This window comes from Boleophthalmus pectinirostris, unplaced genomic scaffold, assembly GCF_026225935.1.
Source record: "Boleophthalmus pectinirostris isolate CB_2022bp ecotype Guang Dong unplaced genomic scaffold, ASM2622593v1 HiC_scaffold_16, whole genome shotgun sequence".
NCBI lineage: Eukaryota > Metazoa > Chordata > Actinopteri > Gobiiformes > Gobiidae > Boleophthalmus > Boleophthalmus pectinirostris.
In genome coordinates, this window is record NW_026571095.1 from 496745 (window position 1) to 517837 (window position 21093).

The window sequence follows — 21093 nt, forward strand, 5'->3', positions numbered from 1 at the left end:
GTTGGTCTGTGGCCAGGGCAGGCCTAGACCTTGTCCGTTCCCACTGCAACAAGAATAACCTTTGTCTGTTTTCCAAAAGCTCATCAAGTTCATCGGATTCTGCAAATGGATTATGGAGTACACCAGAACTAAACCAGGACTAAACCAGGACTAGACCAAGAGTACACCAGAACTAAACCAGGACTAAACCGAAAGTACACCAGAACTAAACCAGGACTAAACCGAAAGTACGCCAGAACTAAACCAGGACTAGACCAAGAGTACACCAGGACTAAACCAGGACTAGACCAAGAGTACACCAGAACTAAACCAGGACTAAGACCAGGACTAGACCAGAGTACACCAGAACTAAACCAGGACTAGACCGAAAGTACGCCAGAACTAAACCAGGACTAGACCGAAAGTACGCCAGAACTAAACCAGGACTAGACCGAAAGTACGCCAGAACTAAACCAGGACTAGACCGAGAGTACACCAGAACTAAACCAGGACTAGACCAAGAGGACACCAGGACTAAACCAGGACTAAACCAGGACTAAACCAAGAGTACACCAGAACTAAACCAGGACTAGACCGAGAGTACGCCAGGACTAAACCAGGACTAGACCGAGAGTACACCAGGATTAAACCAGGACTAAACCAGGACTAGACCAAGAGGACACCAGAACTAAACCAGGACTAGACCAAGAGTACACCAGAACTAAACCAGGACTAGACTGAGAGTACACCAGATCTAAACCAGGACTTTCCCAAGAGTACACCAGAACTAAACCAGGACTAGACCAAGAGTACACCAGAACTAAACCAGGACTAGACCAAGAGTACACCAGAACTAAACCAGGACTACAACCGAAATCAAACCAGGACTCTAATCCATGACACAAAACTTTCAAAGTTCTCTAAATCTCTTTCTCCTCTGAGTCTCGGGGTCATCCGCTGTGACCTCTCTGTTACTAAACTGCAAAGATGATCTTGTTATAACCGTTATACAGAAGCACATCAGCTCTTTTCCTTAGCTCCTCTCTCCTTCCTCTCCTCGCTTTGGCAGCGTGTGAAAAAAGGCCAGCCCAAACATCTCTTCCGATCTGTTTTATTTCCTGCGCTCCACAAAGCCAAACAGCTAACCCCAGACTGATGAAAACACAGCGCGGCGCAGGCTTTAAAGAAAAACACGCCAGTAATTTCAGCGATGCCAATAGCGCGGGCTGGTGTCAGAGGCTAGCCATCCCCCTGTAGTTTAGCGCCTCGAAATGCCTGCCTAATTTGTTCTCCTATGACATCTGCTAGCTCGCTTGGCACCTCGCGCGTTCCTCTGGCTTATCTACAACAAAAGACCATCGCGAAGCAGCGTTGGGTTCATCTTTGGGCGTCCAGCGTGTCTCCTCTCTGCCAGGATCCCGTTTTATCCGCTGCAAGATCCGCGTCGCGCTATCTGTGTAATGTCACCGCGAGCTAGCTTTGGTGGAAGATGACACGAGAGAAATTGTATGAAAAAGCCAAGGTGTTTCAAAAGGCTGAGGACAAACAAAACAAAACAAAATCTGGCCCTGTTTCAGTATCCAGGTTTTCTGTTGTGACTTTAAAGCTGCACGGTGGAACTTCCCGGTTGCCAGGGGTGGGAACAAGTCGATGTTTTGCAAGTCTCAAGTCTTTGACCTCAAGTCAGAGTCAAGTCCCAAGTCAAATACAGGCAAGTCCAAGTCAAGTCTAAGTCAAGTCCAAGTCAAGTCCAAGTCGTCTGCTTTGAGCTTCAAGTCATTTCAAGTCTTTAAACCAAAGAACCAAATATAGTTTAGAATTTTAAACTAAATTGTGCAAAAAAGTCATGGTATATTTATAGATGATTATTTATTGAGAGTATTAAGAGTTGTAGAAATGTTAATTTTTTCCTTTTTAAAAGTCTTGACAAGATCTTAGTGTGAATCATTACGGTCAGAATAGAAAGAATTCAGATTTGAAAGTGATAAATAACAGTTATTTTGTCATGTCTGCACTGAAATGGAAGGATCATGTTCTACTGTATTGTACTTTACTTCACTGTACTGTATATACTGCATTGTATTTTATATCACCGTATTGTACTCTGTACTGTATATTACTGTATTGTACTTTATATCACGGTATTGTACTTTACATTACTGCATTATACTGTATATTACTGTATTGTACTGTATATTACTGTACTGTACTTTCCATTAATGTATTGTACTTTTTATTACTGTATTGTACTTTTTATTACTGTATTGTACTGTATATCATTGTATTGTACTGTATTTACTATATTGTACTGTATTGTACTTTTTATTACTGTATTGTACTGTATATCCTTGTATTGTACTGTATATACTATATTGTACTGTATTGTACTTTTTATTACTGTATTGTTCTGTATATTACTGTAGTACATTTGACAATAAGGTAGCTCAGTACTTCAGTTCCATCCAAAGTACCAAACAGAGAAGTGGGAGGGACATGTTCCAGTTCGTTCTTGTAAAATGAAATGCCACGTGTATCAACTGTAAAGAGATTTTCTAAAAACATTATTTTTTTTAGGAGAAGCATCAAGTCTTCTCAAGTCTCAGGCCTCAAGTCCAAGTCAAGTCCCAAGTCTTAGTCTATTCTATCAAGTCAAGTCTACCAAGTCTTAGTCTATTCTATCAAGTCAAGTCAAGTCTTAGTCTATTCTATCAAGTCAAGTCTCAGTCAGTCTAAGTCTATTCTATCAAGTCAAGTCTCTTAGTCTATTCTATCAAGTCAAGTCCCAAGTCTTAGTCTATTCTAGTCTATTCTATCAAGTCAAGTCTCAAGTCTTAGTCTATTCTATCAAGTCAAGTCTCAAGTCTTAGTCTATTCTATCAAGTCAAGTCTCAAGTCTTAGTCTATTCTATCAAGTCAAGTCTCAAGTCTTAGTCTATTCTATCAAGTCAAGTCTCAAGTCTTAGTCTATTCTATCAAGTCAAGTCTCAAGTCTTAGTCTATTCTATCAAGTCAAGTCTCAAGTCTTAGTCTATTCTATCAAGTCAAGTCTAGTCTATCTATCAGTCAAGTCTCAAGTCTTAGTCTATTCTATCAGTCAAGTCTCAAGTCTTAGTCATTCTATCAAGTCAAGTCTCAAGTCTTAGTCTATTCTATCAAGTCAAGTCTCAAGTCTTAGTCTATTCTATCAAGTCAAGTCTCAAGTCTTAGTCTATTCTATCAAGTCAAGTCAAGTCTCATCAAGTCTTAGTCTGTCTATTCTATCAAGTCAAGTCTCAAGTCTTAGTCTATTCTATCAAGTCAAGTCCCAAGTCTTAGTCTATTCTATCAAGTCAAGTCTCAAGTCTTAGTCTATTCTATCAAGTCAAGTCTCAAGTCTTAGTCTCTCAAGTCTTAGTCTATTCTATCAAGTCAAGTCAAGTCTTAGTCTATTCTATCAAGTCAAGTCTCAAGTCTTAGTCTATTCTATCAAGTCAAGTCTCAAGTCTTAGTCTATTCTATCAAGTCAAGTCTCAAGTCCTACAAACAGTGACTCAACTCTGACTCGAGTCCAAGTCACGACTCGCAATCCCTGTCTCTGCTGGCTGGGGGTCCGTCACCTGCTTGTTTCCATGGATATGTCATTGCTCTACATTGATTCAATTCAAGGTGATTTTATAGTTCAGAAATACTTCTCAATAAAAACAGGCATTCTGACTGTGAGCGGCGTCTCCTCTCCACAGATCTGACCTGTAACTTGGTCTGGTTTGGGTTCCATGAAGATAGAAAGGTTTAAAACCATACTGTAAAACATACCAGACAAAGCAATAACATCTTCATGGAGAAAAGCATATGACGTACCCCCGAACAGAAAAGTTACACAATGCAACTTTAAAGCTGCTTCATGACACTTTTCTGGCAGGGAGTCCACCACCAGCTTGTTTCCATGGAGATGTTATTGCTTTGCTTCCAAGGTTTCACGGTTTATTCAATTACAGGTAATAATACTGAAATGAGCTAAAATTTGAGGCTCGTCTCCATGGAAACAGATATATTTAATGCGATACTGTGGGACATTCTAAACAAAGAAAAACTGAGCATGTCGAAATCCCATGATGCACCGTTCTAATTTAAAAATACATTCAAGTATGTGTATAAAAGTAAAAGTGTAATTAAAGTTGATATAAAAATAGTTGTTGAGTTGTTTTCTGAAAATCAATCAGAGCGTAATTATGTTTATGCACAGAAAAGAGAAGAGAAGGTAGAGGAAGGAAGGAGGGAGAGAGAAAGATTAGAGACTTAGAAAGAGGGAGAGAGAGAGGAAAAGGAGAGGAGGAGGAAGAGGAGAAGAGAGGGAAGAGGAGGAAGAGAGAGAGGAAGGACAAAGGAGAGAGGAGTAATTCAATAAATAAAGGTTAATATGATTGGAAAGACAAAACTGTAAATAACACTCAAAACCAAAGCACAGACTCCAAGAATGAGAAATACGAATACTTTGCATCGGCGTCGCTCTGGGGCTGTTCTACATGCACCTCGACTGGCGGAATGTTCTGCCGTTACCATGGTGACACTCTGCACACATTAGCAAACACTGCCCAAAGTATGGAGTACGAAAGATTTCAGAGATATTCATGTGCACAGGATAGAAATACGGGTATATTTGGGAAATTTGTGTATATTTGTGAAATCTGTACATATTTGGGAAATCTGTAAATATTTGGGAAATCTGTGCATATTTGCGAAATCTGTGCATATTTGGGAAATCTGTAAATATTTGGGAAATCTGTGCATGTTTGGGAAATCTGTACGTAGACATATGTACATATTTGGGAAATCCGTGCATATTTGGAAATTCTGTACATATTTGGGAAATCTGTACATATCTGGGAAATCCGTACATATTTGAGAAATTCGTACATATTTGGGGAATTCGTGCATATCTGGGAAGCCCATGCATATTTGGAGAATCTGTGCATATTTGGAAATTCTGTACATATTTGGAAATTCTGTACATATTTTGAAATTCGTACATATTTGGGAAACCCGTACATATTTGGGAAATCTGTACATATTTGAGAAACACATGCATATTTGGGAAATCTGTGCATATTTGGGAAATCTGTACATATTTGAGAAAGAAAATCTGTGCATATTTGGGAAATCTGTAAATATTTGGGAAATCTGTAAATATTTGGGAAATCTGTGCATGTTTGGGAAATCTGTGCATGTTTGGGAAATCTGTACGTAGACATATGTACATATTTGGGAAATCCGTGCATATTTGGAAATTCTGTACATATTTGGGAAATCTGTATATATTTGGGAAATCTGTGCATATCTGGGAAGCACATGCATATTTAGGAAATCCGTACATATTTGAGAAATCCGTACATATTTGAGAAATTCGTACATATTTGGGGAATTCGTGCATATCTGGGAAGCCCATGCATATTTGGATATTGGAAATCATACATATTTGGGAAATTCTGTACATATTTGGAAATTCTGTACATATTTGGGAAATTCGTACATATTTGGGAAACCCGTACATATTTGGGAAATCTGTACATATTTGGGACTTGGTACATATTTGGGAAATCTGTACATATTTGGGACTTGGTACATATTTGGGAAATCTGTATATATTTGGGAAATCTGCAAATATTTGGGAAATCTGTGCATGTTTGGGAAATCTGTACATATTTGGAAATTCTGTACATATTTGGGAAATTCGTACATATTTGGGAAACCCGTACATATTTGGGAAATCTGTACATATTTGAGAAATCCGTACATATTTGAGAAATTCGTACATATTTGGGGAATTCGTGCATAACTGGGAAGCCCATGCATATTTGGAAAATCTGTGCATATTTGGGAAATCTATACATACTTGGGGAATCTGCACATACTTGGGAAATCTGAAAATATTTGGAAAATCTGCACACATTTGGGAAATCTGTAAATATTTGGGAAATTTGTACATACTGGGGAAATCTGTACATATTTCGAAAATCTGTACATATTTGGCTGTTGTATTTAGACCTGGTTTAGACCTGGTTTAGTCCTGTTTTAGTCCTAGTTTAGTCCTGGTTCAGTCCTGGGATCAGTCCTGTTTTAGTCCTGGTTGAGTCCATATGCGGCGCAAAAGGCCAGCATCGCGATCAGTGTTCCTTCTGCTTGATAAATAATGCCTGTGAAGTGATGACAGATTTTTGGCAGTTGAGTCACATCTGTGAATTCGTATTCGTACTGAAAAAAGCGTAATCGTAAATTTTCATTTCATGATTGTAATTCTTGATGTCGTAACTTTTCCTTTCATATTCTGATGGAGGAAATACACACAACACATTTTATATACGACTGGACCCATTGGAGAGTTATATATGAACATTTATTTTATGCTCAACTACAGACAAATATGCATGGATTTCCCAAGTATGCATGGATATCTTAGCCTGATTCATCAGCCGGTTTCACTTTGTAGAAACTGTCTGACCTCACAGTGTTAGAATTCATTCGCTCAATGGTAGGCAGGTACTTTTTATCATTTAACCAATCGCTGCTGTTTGATCGTCACATATGTAACGCACAGCTAATGGGACCAACTGGTATATTAAGCTTTTCCCCAATCCTGTAGGAAGAAGGACAATGACGTCTTCCCCCTTGATGAAATTCACCAAACATTCTCTTTGTTCCGGCTTTAAATCCTCGATCTCGGGAATCGCTGATAACACTGAATATATGGCTCTTCGCTGATTGGCTGGTGCCCGAACTTGCACTTCTGAGGTTTTTGCAAAGCGTCTATTGTATTCTGATTCTTGATCTAGTTGCTGGAGAGAAATGAAAATGAGCGGCGGCACTAAGTGGTACCAGCCTGACTACAGATTTCTATCCTCTGCACATGGATATTTCTGAAAGCTTTCATGCTCCATACTAGGGATGGGCATTCGATGAAATTTTCTTAATCGATCGTCGGAAGAATTAACGATTGATTATCGATTAATCATTAACGTTTTTATATTAAAATTATCATCATTATTAATACTATCTGCACTACTAACCTGCATAAATAAATTCAACTTTACGACATATAAACCGTAACGACTCTAGAGCCACATCAGCTCGTTTGACATTATAATGTGTTTAATTCAGTTTTGTTCAACTCTCGCAGAAACGAAACTTAAAACCGCATTGCTAATTTGCATAAACTAAGTGAAGATAAAAATATAGTTCTTGTGTCGCTGATGAGGTCAATTTCTGTTGGATTAAAAGACATGACTCAGTGGAATACAGGTTAGTGTGACCAGATTTGCATTTGTCAAAACCAGGACACCGTACGGGGGGAGGGAGGTGGGGCCTCGTCATCGACATTGCGCGACTCTCACCTGGCAAAACTTTTTCCAAGAAGTTAAAGTACGTAAGAAGACAAAATTAACATCTTTGGTTTATATCGTGAAAATATTGTATCGAGAGATCTGGATATCGTCACATCCCAAATCACAATGATGCAAGAAACATAAATTTCAAAAACAGTTCAAATCATACTTTTGTGACTTAAGATTCACAGTGGAAGGACTAACCAAGCTTTTCCTCAGGTAAGAGTACTGTTACTTCAAATAAAATTAAGTAAAAAGCGTGGTGTTCAAAAGCTTCACATTTCTTCAAAAAGTCCGTGCTATCTGTCCCGCTGCGAGATCCGCATCGCTCTATCTGCGTCATGTCATCTCCATCTATCTCTGGTGGAATGTGACACGGGGGAAACTGTATTCAAGTGAAAGTGTTTCAAAGAGCCGGCATAAACACAGACCCACACAGAGAGGCCCTGTTTTGGTATTAAGATTCCCAGTGTCTGTGGAAAGGTTAGCCAGAGTCCAATTTGTGGCGTGTCTAATTGCTAGCGTAACCTTTTAGCAATTAATATTTATCAGTTTCAAATTTGTAAAGGGTAATTAAAAGCGAGCTTGTGTAGCAAAGCGCTTTCATTATGTCCATTAAGTGTTTCAGTGCCGCCACAGCTTAGATACATGCTGCAGATTTAAACAGAGAGAATAAATAAAAGTCTTACATTTCGATTTAAAGCTGCTTTGTAGGACTGGGGATCATTAAGAAGTTGCCGATACGATACATACCTCGATACACAGGCCACGATACGATACATAACTCGATACATAGGCCACGATACGATACATAGGCCATGGTACAATATATATCTCGATACATAGGCCACGATACGATACATATCTCGATACACAGGCCACGATACGATACATACCTCGATACATAGGCCACGATACGATACATAGGCCACGGTACAATATATACCTCGATACATAGGTCACGATACGATACACAGGCCACGATACGATACATATCTCGATACACACTCCACGATACGATACATACGTCGATACATAGGCAACGATAGCATACGATACATAGATACATATCACGATACATAGGCCACGGTACAATATATATCTCGATACATAGTCCATGATACGATACATATCTCGATACACAGGCCACGATACATACCTCGATACATAGGCCACGATAAAATACGCACTGCGATACATAGGCCACGATACGATACATACTGCCGTACATAGGCCATAATATGATACATATCTCAATACATAGGCCATGATATGATACATATTTCGATACATAGGCCACGATACGATACATATTTCGATACACATGCCACGATACGATACATACCTCGATACATAGGCCATGATACAATACGTACCGCGATACATAGGCCACGATATGATACATGCCTCGATACACAGGCCACAATACGATACATATCTCGATACAGTACACTTTCAGTTTGATACGATATATTTCAAATTCAGTGAAAAATAAAGGCTAAATCATGGCTGTGAAACTAAAAGTCTTTGTTGAACCACTTCTTGTGCAAAGTTCTTATGAAACACGTCAAACATCATCAAAACTGTGAAAATGTCAAATGTGTTGGACAAATGAGTTTCCTTTCTCTGAACAAGCAACAAAACTGTAGCTGTAACAAAATAATTTAGTAAAATACAGCTCTGGAAAAAATGAAGAGACCTTGCTTCCTTCTGCTCTGACAATGGTATCCAACTCTGAGGACTGTGTTTTTCCAGCAGGACAATGCTCAACACCAACATCTAGGTCAATCAAGGTGTGGATGAAGGACCAGCAGATCAACCTGTCATGTCCAGCCCAATCTCCAGACCTGAACCCCACTGAAAACCTCTGGAACGTGATCAAGAAGAAGATGGATGGTCATCAGGGTTATTCCATCAAATATTGATTTCTGAACTCTTCCTAAGTTAAAACTTTAGTATTGTTGTATTAAAATGAATATGATCTTGTTTTCTTCACATTATTTGAAGTCTGAAAACACTGCATCTTTTTTGTTATTTTGAACATTTGTCATTTTCTGCAAATAAACGCTCTAAATCACAATATTTTTATTTGGGATTTGGGAGAAATGCTGTCAGTAATTTATAGAATGAAACTAAAATGTTCATTTTCATACCTTTAAGTAGTAAAGTCAGAGAAACTGATCATTTATATTTTCACAAGTTTGGAATTTATAGTTTGTCCACTAATACTGAAAATAAATGCAGAGGGGTCAGCCTCAGAGCTTCACTGAAAAAAAAAAAAAAATCTAGCTAAATTAAAACGACTTAAATTAAGAAAATTTTACTTTATTTGAGTCGATTCAACTTGACAAGTAAAATTATCTGCCAATGGATTAAGTGTGTTTTTCTTAATTCAAGCAACATTCGATTTTGTTTCTTATTTTAAGTGCACAAAGTTGTTGTTTTTCTTATTTTTAAGTGTAGCAAGATGTATTTTCATATTTTAAGTGTAAAACTTATTTCAATGAGAGATAATTTTACTCATCAAGTGAAATGGACTCAAATCGTGATAAAACTTTCTTAATTCGAGTCAACTTAACTCGACTCGATTTAGTTTTTTGCAGTCTTCCAGAAAAGTTACAAAGTGCGTTTTTATTTGACCATTTGTCATTTTCTGGAAATAAAGGCTCTAAATGACAATATTTTTATTTGGAATTTGGTAGAAATGTTGTCAGTAGTTTATAGAATGAAACAAAAACTTTCATTTTACTCAAACACATACATTTAAGTAGTAAAATTAGGGAAACTGATCATTTTGCAGTGGCCTCTTTTTTTTTTTTTCCAGAGCTGCATACCAAAAAAATACTCTTGGTGATATACCGATACAGCAGCCCACGATATCGATACTGTATCATCACATTAAATGATACAATAGTGCAACGTTTCTGGTGGAAGGTTTTTCAGATGGTGGAGGAAAGGAGGAGAGATAGATACAGGAAAGAGGGTTGATGAGGAAGGAGGGGGAGTAGAAGAAAAGAGAGACGAGGAGGAGAGGAGGAGGGAGAATCAGCGAGGAAAGGACTAGAGAGGAGGAAAGGTGAAGCAGTAGAGAAAGAGGAGGAGAAGGAGGAAAGAAAGAGAGCAAAGATAAAAGAAAGTGGTGAAGGGTCCAGGAGGAAAAGTGGGGGCAGAAGATAGATAGAGTGAAGAAAGGATGAGAGCGAGAGAAGGAGGGATATAGAGAGAGAGAAGAGCAGAAAAATGGGGGAGGGGACCAGAGAGGAGACAAAGAGAGGATAGAGAGGAAGCTCAGACTCAGCATGTTCTGGTTGTGCCCAGGACAGAGGAGGGCACAGCTCTGACACACGCCCCAAACGGCCCTTCCTCCCCGGGATAGAGCCGCCTGATCAGGGGGCTGTGTCCTCTGGAGCCACTGGAGCAGAGGAGCTCGTGAACAAACACTGACGCTTACACAATAAAAGACCACACATTTACAACTCTGATCACTTTCAATTCATTTATATGATTTACTCTTTTATAGTCTTGATTTGTCTGTGCAGCACTTTAGAAACTGTCATGGTTCTAAAATGTGCAGTATAAATAAAGTGGGTTGGGTCTGGTTTTTTCGCAGCATGGCAAAATATATTTTCACAAGTTTGGAATTTATAGTTTGTCCACCTGCTCATACTGAAAATAAATGCAGGGAGGACAGCCTCAGAGCTTCACTGGAAAAAATTATAATATCTAGCTAAGTTAAAATGACTTAACGTATTTTCTGGGCTATTAGTCGCTCTGGATTATATAACGCACTGTCATTAAATGGTCTATTTAGAACTTTTTTCACAAATAAACTGCACTGGACTTTAAATGAAACACAACAGTGTGATGGGTGAGTGGTTTTGTTTGTTTGGGGCGTTCACGGTGACTCTGGGCTTTGTTCAGTTGCGGCGTGTAGGGAGGGTTCTGTCTGGGACCAACGGATTGTCGGCGTGTTCGCAGTGACTCAGTTGTTCAGTTGTGGCTCAAAGTGGCACATCGCACTCGCTTTTTCAGTTTGTTCCTCTGTTCCGTTCCTCGTCGGCGTGGAGTGATGAGTGTGACTGTGGGTGTTTTTCGCCGCGCGGTCGCTGTCTGCTCCGTGTGTGTTTGTGGCTTTGTAGTTTACTGAAGTCGTGCTGGGACACCTGAGTGGATTCGTGTATAGGGCGCTCTGGATTGCGGACCGCGCGGTCGTTTTGTGAAAGGGTTAGAGGCTTAAGAGCCCGGAAAATACAGTAAATCAAGAAAATTAAACTTTATTTGAGTCGATTCAACTTGACAAGTAAAATTATCTGCAAGTGGAATAAGTGTGTTTTTACTTATTCAAGCCAGATTCGATTTTGTTTCATATTTTAAGTGCAAAAAGTTGTTGTTTTACTTACTTTTTAGTGTAGCGAGATGTATTTTCATATTTTAAGAACAAAAAGACATATTCCAATGACAGATAAGGTGAAATGGACTCAAATCATGATAAAACTTTCTTAATTCAAGTCAACTTAACTCTACTAGATTTTGTTTTTTTGCGGTGTTCCAGAAAAGTTACAGAGTGCATCTATATTTGTTATAGTCTTTCTAGTTTTATGTTGTGCTTAAGTGCTCATAAGCTCATAGTAGATCACTCTTCCACAAAAACAAAAGATCTCCCACCACAGCATCTGCACAGCTCTGTATGGTTCCAGCTTGCCTTTGGTGAATACAACATTTTGAAAGCAGTAAAAGGTAACATGGTGATCTAAATATGGGATGTGTAAGCGGTTAATACCTCATAGAAGTCAAATACCTCCTCTTTAAACATACTGTACCTCTTAAAAATCCAAAATATTGAAACAGACTTGTACCAAAGCACATAAGCACACGTCCAACATCTGTGGTAACATATGGAAACTAAACAACATCAGGCTGAGTTAAAACACAAACTTCCCTCCTGCCACACACAGCTCGGATCTACAACGGAGTCACCTTCTCTTTTTTCTCGTCCCACACCTTCACCATCATCGCTCTGTCCACGTTTCATCTGATGCTTCCAGTTCTTACCTTGGAGCCTGGTGTCCCCGCGGTACCAGTGCAGCTCAGCGGGGGGCTTACTGCCGCTGGAGGTGCAGGTCAGGGTCACCTCCTCCCCCTCAGGGACCGCCGAGCTGAAGCCGGAGATCTCGGGTTTGGTCGGGACGCCTGGACACAAGGAAAAGAGAGAGAGACGGGTGAGGAAGTGAAAAGAGGAGAGGAGGAGAGGAGAGCGGGTTTCAGATGATTAGACGTGTGTTTAAGCATGCAGTCTGGGTCAAATGCACTCCACCGTCAATGATGGGAAGGTTACTTTTAAAATGTATTCTCCTACAGATTACAGATTACAGACCCCAAAATGTAGTTTGTAACAGAATCCATTAAATTACTTAAAGTGAGTAATGTAATCTGAATACTTGGGATTTCTTGATTTGCTGTAGAGAAACAAAGATGAGGAAATTGTAACATAAGAAGTTTTGTCTGATAAAAGAAAATGAAAAGCCCAGACTTTACTGAACCGTATTAAAAATATTATTGATAAAAGAGGAGGAGACACGTCCACGCAGCATGATTTACTCCTGTTAAATTCTGTTTTACTCCTGTTTTAGTCCTGGTTTAGACCTGGTTTAGATCTAGTTTAGATCTAGTGTAGTCCTGGTTTAGTCCTGGTTTAGACCTGGTTTTAGATCTGGTTTAGTCCCTGGTTTAGTCCTGGTTTAGACCTGGTTTTAGATCTGGTTTAGTCCTGGTTTAGTCCTGGTTTAGACCTGGTTTTAGACCTGGTTTAGTCCTGGTTTAGTTTTAGTCCTGGTTTAGACCTGGTTTAGTTTTAGTCCTGGTTTAGACCTGGTTTAGTCCTGGTTTAGACCTGGTTTAGATAGATCTAGTTTAGATTGTGGTTTAGTCCTGGTTTAGTCCTGGTTTAGTCCTGGTTTACCTGGTTTTAGACCTGGTTTAGTCCTGGTTTAGTCCTGGTTTAGACCTGGTTTTAGACCTGGTTTAGTTCTGGTTTAGTCCTGGTTTAGACCTGGTTTAGACCTGGTTTAGTCCTGGTTTAGACCTGGTTTAGTCCTGGTTTAGTCCTGGGTTAGATCTAGTTTAGACCTGGTTTAGTCCTGGTTTCAATCTGGTTTAGTCCTGGTTTAGTCCTGGTTTTAGACCTGGTTTAGTTCCTGTTTAGTCCTGTTTAGTTCTGGTTTAGTTCTGGTTTAGTCCTGTTTTAGTCCTGGTTTAGTCCTGGTTTTAGACCTGGTTTAGTCCTGGTTTAGACCTGGTTTAGTTTCCGGCAATGAGTGGAATTACTGAGAGAAAAAAAAAAAAAAAAAAAAAGGGATATAGCCAAAAATGTGAATACAGAAAAATAGGAAAATACCGCCATGTAATCCATTTATTTCAACAAAGTAACTGTAATCCAATTACCACTCACTGAAACAGTAACTGTAACTGAATACAGTTACTCATCATTTGTACTCTGATTACATAACTCCGGTACATTCATTATCTGTTACTCCCAACACTGTCCACAGTGCACCTTATTAAATTACAGTAACAGTCTGTCTGCACATAACCCACTTAAAACACCACATTAATTGCGCTAACACATGGACCAGCCCAGTAATTACAAAGATGTAAACTGGGATAAACCATCAGGACTTCCATTAGCACATTTCTTACCTGTCATCTCTGAATGTTTAAAGGCTCATATTACACTACTCTCTGCTCTATGTGTAATGTACCATATTCTTCAGACTATAAGTCACACTTTTTTTCATGGTTTGGGTGTTTCCTGCGACTTATATTCCAGTGTGACTTATATATTCAAATGTTTCACAGTGACAGTGGTAAGAGGTTCTAGTCTTGTGTGTGAGTATCTGTGCTGCTCATGTTCCTCCTGCACCACTGTCACTTCACTCTACTGCACATGTCTCCTGCAGAAAGAGCCTCTGTTCTGTCTGTATCATGTCAGTCGATCGAACCGTTACTTCTGCACCACTGAAAATGTAACATTTAAACAAACTTACAAAGACGACTGAGAAAACTGAACACAAATGCTCCCAAAACAAAACCAGATTTTGCAGATTACAAACTGCAAGTCGTGAAATCTGGAGCTGAACACAGAGTGAGTGAGAAACTTGTGACACCGGGAGGATGCACCATTAAACTTTCCTGGAAGTCACTGGATGGATGGACAAAATCTGGACTTTAGTGACGACCAAAACCATCTGTTACGTGCCCCGGGTGTCTAGGGTGTGGCACGGTAACTGGAAAAAGATTTTAAAATAAACCGGGTGTGGAACAAAAACTGGAAGCGTGGCGAGGTGAAAAAAGGAAGGATATTTATTACAAAAATGACTGAAAAAAGGTGCACAAAAATCAGATAAGGATAACAAAAAAATAAACAACTAAGGTAGCTGAAGCGGTGGACCCACTGGTCACTCTTCTTGTTGCTCCGGGCTTTTATACCCCCGCTGATCAAGAGGGCCACGTGAGGCTGATCAGAGGGGCGGATCTGAGGTGGGTGGAGGCAAGGCCAAACAAAACTAGGACATCTTCAGTCACACCATCCTGTCGGGATTCAGAAAGACCAGAATAATTCTAACTGGAACTGATGCTGAGTCTGATGACAGCGACACAGAAGAGGAAGTGTCGCTCTGTTTACCTCCGGAGGTCGAGGAGTTGTTCAGAAGTGACACGAGGATGAAGAATTGAATGGATTTAGTGATTTGGAGTGAGATGGAGAGTTTGTTAAACTTGTTCTGTTCTGTTGTTTATGTTATAGTTTATCTGAAGAACTGTTCATATGTGACGTTAACAGTCTGTTGTTCTCTCTTCTATTGTTATTACTAGAACTTGACTTTACACAGGAAATGTCAGTTCCTGGTTTCTGATTTTATAAAATATATTTCTCCCAAAAAAGCACGACTTAAGCTGCTGTTAACTTGAAAACTACCACTACATGACATCACAAAGTGGAACAGAACATAGTCCAGTGAGGTTCATTTTGTCTTCCGATAATTTATGTTATGGGCTCTATTCCAGATTACGTCAAAAAACCGGAAGACATTTGGAAACATGCAAATGATGCTTCCTTTGGGCTGAGTTGGCAATAGTAACTGAGAAAACGTCCCTGATTTCTTCATCTAGATGTCATTGTATTCTTTATATATGTATATATTTTTTTGCTTTTATAAATTACCTATTCATTTGTGTATTTGCCGTGTTTCCTTCTCACCGCGTGTTCTCCCGTACAGCGCATGGACCGTGCCTTTTCCTCTACCGTGCCTCTAAACCAGAACGAAACCAGCACTAAAACCAGGACTAAACCAGAACTAAAACCAGGACTAAGACCAGGACTAAACCAGAACTAAACCAGAACTAAACCAGAACTAAACCAGAACTAAAACCAGGACTAAACCAGGACTAAACCAGAACTAAACCAGAACTAAAACCAGGACTAAACCAGAACTAAACTAGAACTAAAACCAGGACTAAGACAAGGACTAAACCAGAACTAAACCAGAACTAAAACCAGGACTAAACCAGGAACTAAACCAGAACTAAACCAGAACTAAAACCAGGACTAAACCAAAAACTAAACCAGAACTAAACCAGACTAAACAAGGACTAAAACCAGACTAAACCAGAACTAAAAGACTAAGACTAAACCAGAACTAAACCAGAACCAGGACTAAACCAGAACTAAACCAGACTAAAACCAGACTAAACCAGACTAAAACCAGGACTAAACCAGAACTAAACCAGGACTAAAAGGACTAAACAGAACTAAACAGACTAAGGACTAAACCAGAAGTAAAACCAGGTAAAACCAGAACTAGACAAGGACTAAACAGACCAGGACTAAACCAGAACTAAACCAGCACTAAAACCAGGACTAAACCAGGACTAAGACCAGGACTAAACCAGAACTAAAACCAGGACTAAGATCAGGACTAAACCAGAACTAAACCAGGACTAGCTCAAGACTAAACCAGAAGTAAAACCAGGACTAAACCAGAACTAAGACAAGGACTAAACCAGAACTAAACCAGAAGTAAAACCAGGACTAAACCAGGACTAAAATCAGGACTAAAACCAAGTCTAAACCAGGACTAAAACAGGATTTAACCAGGACTAAACCATTAAGCGCAGACTGTGAATGACTGATCGATGATTCTGCATCATTTTGAGTAAAAAAAAAACATCAAATATTACTGCTTTTCACTGGGTTTTATGTTTGCACTGTGAGTTTTTTTTTTTTTTTTTTTTTAATAAATAACCTGGGTGCAAACAGCATTTTTGACTAGGAACACCCGGGTGCCCTTCTATGTGCCACGCTAAATACACCCGGGTGTAAATAGCAACAATGGCTGTTTGCCCTGTGTGTGAATAACAATGTTAACTATTTACACCCAGGGTGCAAATAGCATCTGCCATTATAATTTGACTGACTTAAAAAATAAATAAATAAATAAAAATGCCCGGTGTCGGTAACCACACCCGAACTCGTCGTCGACATGTTTCCAAACGTCTTCCGGTAAGCGTGAGTAGAGCCTATGAGGTTCTTTTTTTCTGACCAAGAGTTTGTTTTCGTACTTGACAGTTTGAACTACTCCCTGCGGTCTTCCTCAGAGCGGTCACGTGATGTTACTGTGATGTGTCCGGTCAGCTGATTTAAGCAGGTTTCGGCGCTGTTATGACAGTTCCATGTGCCTCTAGTGACGAGTCCAAACTCTTGGTCGTAAAAAAAAACAACCTAATAACCACTAAATTTGTCTAAGTCTAAATCTTTTCGTTAGGACGTTACCTGAGCGCGTCCTATGGTAAGCACAGATCGCTGTCAACAACTCAATTACATCATGGTTCACAAAATGACACGTTTGAATCTCCGCACACTGTAAATCCAATTGGGCCTGATCGTGACTGTAGCCTGAAGATCTCCGTCGCAGAACTGAACCACCCGTGTGTCCATAGCTCCTCTAACATATTGCAAACATCCATCATGGCGGCTGCATTATGGAGTTTCTTGGAGCTAAAACATGGAGGAGAATACAGAGAAGAAGGAGAGAAGACGGAAGAGCTAAACTGTGGACTCTTCACATCTGAGGCGTCAGTTTAAATGTGCATTGTGTAACTTTTCTGATGGAGAGTCCGTCAAATGCTTTTCTTCATGGAGATGTTATTGCTTTGTTTGGAATGTTCTACTTTACATTTATTCGATTACAGTTGGTTTTACAGCTCACAAATCCCTAGAAAACAGGCATTCTGAGTGTGAGCGGGGTCGCCTCTCCACAGATCTGACCTGTAACTTGGTCTGATTTGGTCTCCATGACGATAGAAAGGTTTAATTCCATACTGCGAAACACTCCAGAGGTTCAGTTTGTCTGATGTTGAGCCAAAATATATATTACAAATGCGCATTACGGCACTTTTTTTGGTGGAGGGTATATGCCGTGTGCTGGTCTCCATGGAGATGTAATTGCTTTTCTTGGTATGTTGGAAACAGTCTCACCCCATTGAGAAAGAGATACTGGTCAGGTCTGTGGAGAGGCAAGGCCACTCGCAGAAAGAGCGGATGATTTTGAAGGCGTTCATTTCAGCAATAAAAGCACTTGTAATTAAATAAATACAAGACTTAGAAGTTTAATGCCCTACTGTGGAACATTCCAAAAACAATTCTCCATGGAGACAAGCAGGTGGCATTCTCTCGAACCTGAAAATCTGCATAGAGCACTTTTAACAATTATTATTATTATTGTTTAAAGGTGGAGTAGATGTACCAATTTTTTTTTTTTTTTTTTTTTTTCGATCTGGCTTGTTTCCATGGAGATACATTCATTTAGTGCTGTACTACGGAACATTCTGTTACAGGCAAAGCAATAAAATCTACATGGACGTAAACAGGGTACAAACTCCCCACCAGAAACGTTACGTAGTGCAACTTTAATCTAAAACAATATTGGTAGAATTGATAAAATCCAAATGATGTGTCTTTGTGGTCTGGTTTTGAGATCATGTGGTGACTCTTCGACTCTTTGACTCTTCCTCTGTTCTGAGTTCAGTTTCAAACATGAAGCTTTTGATAAAAAATCTCCAAAATCTGCCCAATGTCAAACAATGATCAGACTGAAGCATTTGAGCAGCTACAGAGACTCACTCCACCAGCGCAACATGAGGCCCGTATCTCAATGACCACGTTTACACGATGTTTCTGAATACTGAATTAATTGTTCTGAATTAAAATATTCTCCTTCGAGTTTACGTGGAAATAATAATTATGAATTGAGGTTTACATGGAAAACACGTTAAATCAACTTTATGTAATTCCGCTCAATTTCTCAGGGTGAGGAAGGGTTCTGATTGGACAGGGACATGAATGTATTTACATTGACCGGAAGAAACCACACACTTCAGCTGCTACCGGCTTTTCTGTCATGTCGGTTTGTCGTTACGCCATGAACACAAACACAATCCAAACTTTTTCACAGGTGGAGAATTCTCTCATCACACTTTACGTCTGTCAGCTGAGGAGGAGAAGGGAAGAATGTCGGAGAAGGAGGAAGAAGACAAACTGAGTGTGAGGCTGCTCTACCTCAGCCCACTCCCACATCCCGCCCCAAAATCCAAAGAGACGTGGGTGAATGTCCGAAGACACGACTGGTGGAGTCGAATCGTCCGGATCGCATAAGACGGGCGACTCAACGAGCATGAATTGCACAACCAACATTATTTTTGAGAAGAATAAACGTTTACATGATCGAGGAATAACTTTAAAATCAGAATAAATCAAGTTTTAGTTCTGAATAATCATTTTCATTAAGAATTAAGTGAATACATGGTCTTTTTTTTAAAGCAGAATTAATTTTTATTCAGACTTAAATTATTTTTATTCTGAATTAAAGCTCTCATGTAAATGTGGCAAATGTGGATTTCAAATAGAAGGTTCAAATGGAGAATTAGGCTACGTTCAGACTGCAGGGCTTAACGCTTAATTCTGATTTTTTTTGTGAAATCCGATGTTTTTGCGAGGTCGTTCACATTTCCAATTTAATGCGATTTGTATGTGATCACCAGTGTGAACATTAAACGGCCCAAAAGTGTCCATCATGTGCACTGGAGACATGATGACGTCAACCACAGCGAGCGTCTCTGTGTTTACAGAAGTTGTCCAAACATGGACACGAGCGTTGAGCACCTGGAGATTTTAAAGTTCCTCTCGTACCGGAGCCAGAACATGAACAACTTACTCGTTTTAAAGAGGAAATTGAGGAGTAGAAGGACGAGGTTTTTGGTCGTGGTGTTTTGTGGGACAGAGGCAGCGACGTCCGTTGAAAGGAACATGTGGATGTGGAGACGTAGAAAAGAGTGGTGAGTGGTGATGTGCTTCACTTCAGTGACACGGAGTTCATTAACAATTTTCACCTACTTCAGCTCAGAATAGTGACGTTTGTGGCTTGTTGATAACGTGTAGGTGGATGAATGCACTTTGGCCGTTCAGACTGAAGTCACATGTCAAAAGATCAGATATGTATCAGTTTTAGGAGCACATATCCAAGTGTCCTGGGTCACATTTGAAAAAATCGGATCTGTGGCGTTCAGACGTAGCTTTAGATTAGTTGTTATTACTTCAAAACTAAAGCAAAGATCAGTGTAATGTAATGTTTAACAGCTTTGTGGTTAAGTGGTTCATAAAACATAACAAGTACATTTAAAATTTGGTGTGTTATTCATTCACTTTTTGTAGCCATAGTTGTCCCGGGGCAGAACGATACAAATGTGGCCGCCAATCTGTGCACACTGCTCCCTACAGCCCGTCCACTCAACTCTATTCTGCATTGTACTCCTGAATATTTTTTTTTCTTTTACAACTTTCAAATTCTACTTCAGTAATATTGTTAAAATGACCTTTCCGCTGTCAGCAGGTCTATAGAGGAAAAGCTTTAAAACAGAAATGTGTTTGTTCTTTTCACATTTTCGCAAATTATTACCACAATAAATTCAAAATAAAAGCGTGGAGACCGTTCGGAAATAACCAGGTTTGTCCTTTGTTTCACGTTTTGATGCGACAAAAAAAAAGCAGTACAGATATACTGAGGTCAAAATAAGTCCACTGTGTTTTATTGTGCGATGATCAGGAAGTGTGTGGTTAGCATGCCAGTTGCTGACAGCAAAATCTCTTAAAATTGTAAACAAAAAAGCGCTCGTAAACTCATCGCAGTGAAAAACGAGGAAGCTCTGAATGTGTAAGGCGAGTGAGGAAGAACTTTTGGACGACTGCAAACTGTTTTTTTTTGTTTTTCACGTTTTCTGAAATTCAGATACAGCGTCTTTAAAACTTTTGAGGAAAACTTTGGTTCACTTTAAATGGAGCGATACTTGTAAACTCGTAGCTAATCCGTCCTCCTCTGCGCCCAAGTATGATGTAAGTTCGGAGAGTTGTAATCAGGTTGGATACAGTAAAAAATGTTTGACATGTTTTGGCGGTTTTGAAACCTCTCCACCTCTGCAAACCCAAACACCCCGAAAACACCTCAGGGGCCATTTCCAAAAAACTCCAAATCCTCGTCTCGTCGCCGTTATCGTGCGTGCGGAGAAAACAAGAAAACAGAACACTGGAAAAGAGGAAAAGGGAAGGATGCCAGCGCCATCAAACGCGACCGAAACGATACCGAGGAAACGACAAACTACTCTGTCTGTGGAAGAGACGGATGGAGGGAGAGGAAGAGAGAGAGGGGGGACA

At 39.6% G+C, this 21093-nt stretch overlaps 1 protein-coding gene across 1 annotated transcript in view; it reads right to left on the bottom strand.

Annotated features, from left to right (window-relative positions):
- The window catches only part of cadm3 (cell adhesion molecule 3), a 299737-nt gene that overhangs the window by 156367 nt on the left and 122277 nt on the right, over nt 1–21093 (bottom strand). Inside the window, exon 5 of the mRNA XM_020941238.2 lies at nt 12387–12524. Coding sequence (XP_020796897.2) covers nt 12387–12524 — 138 coding nt within the window. The remainder of the gene's footprint in view (nt 1–12386; nt 12525–21093) is intronic.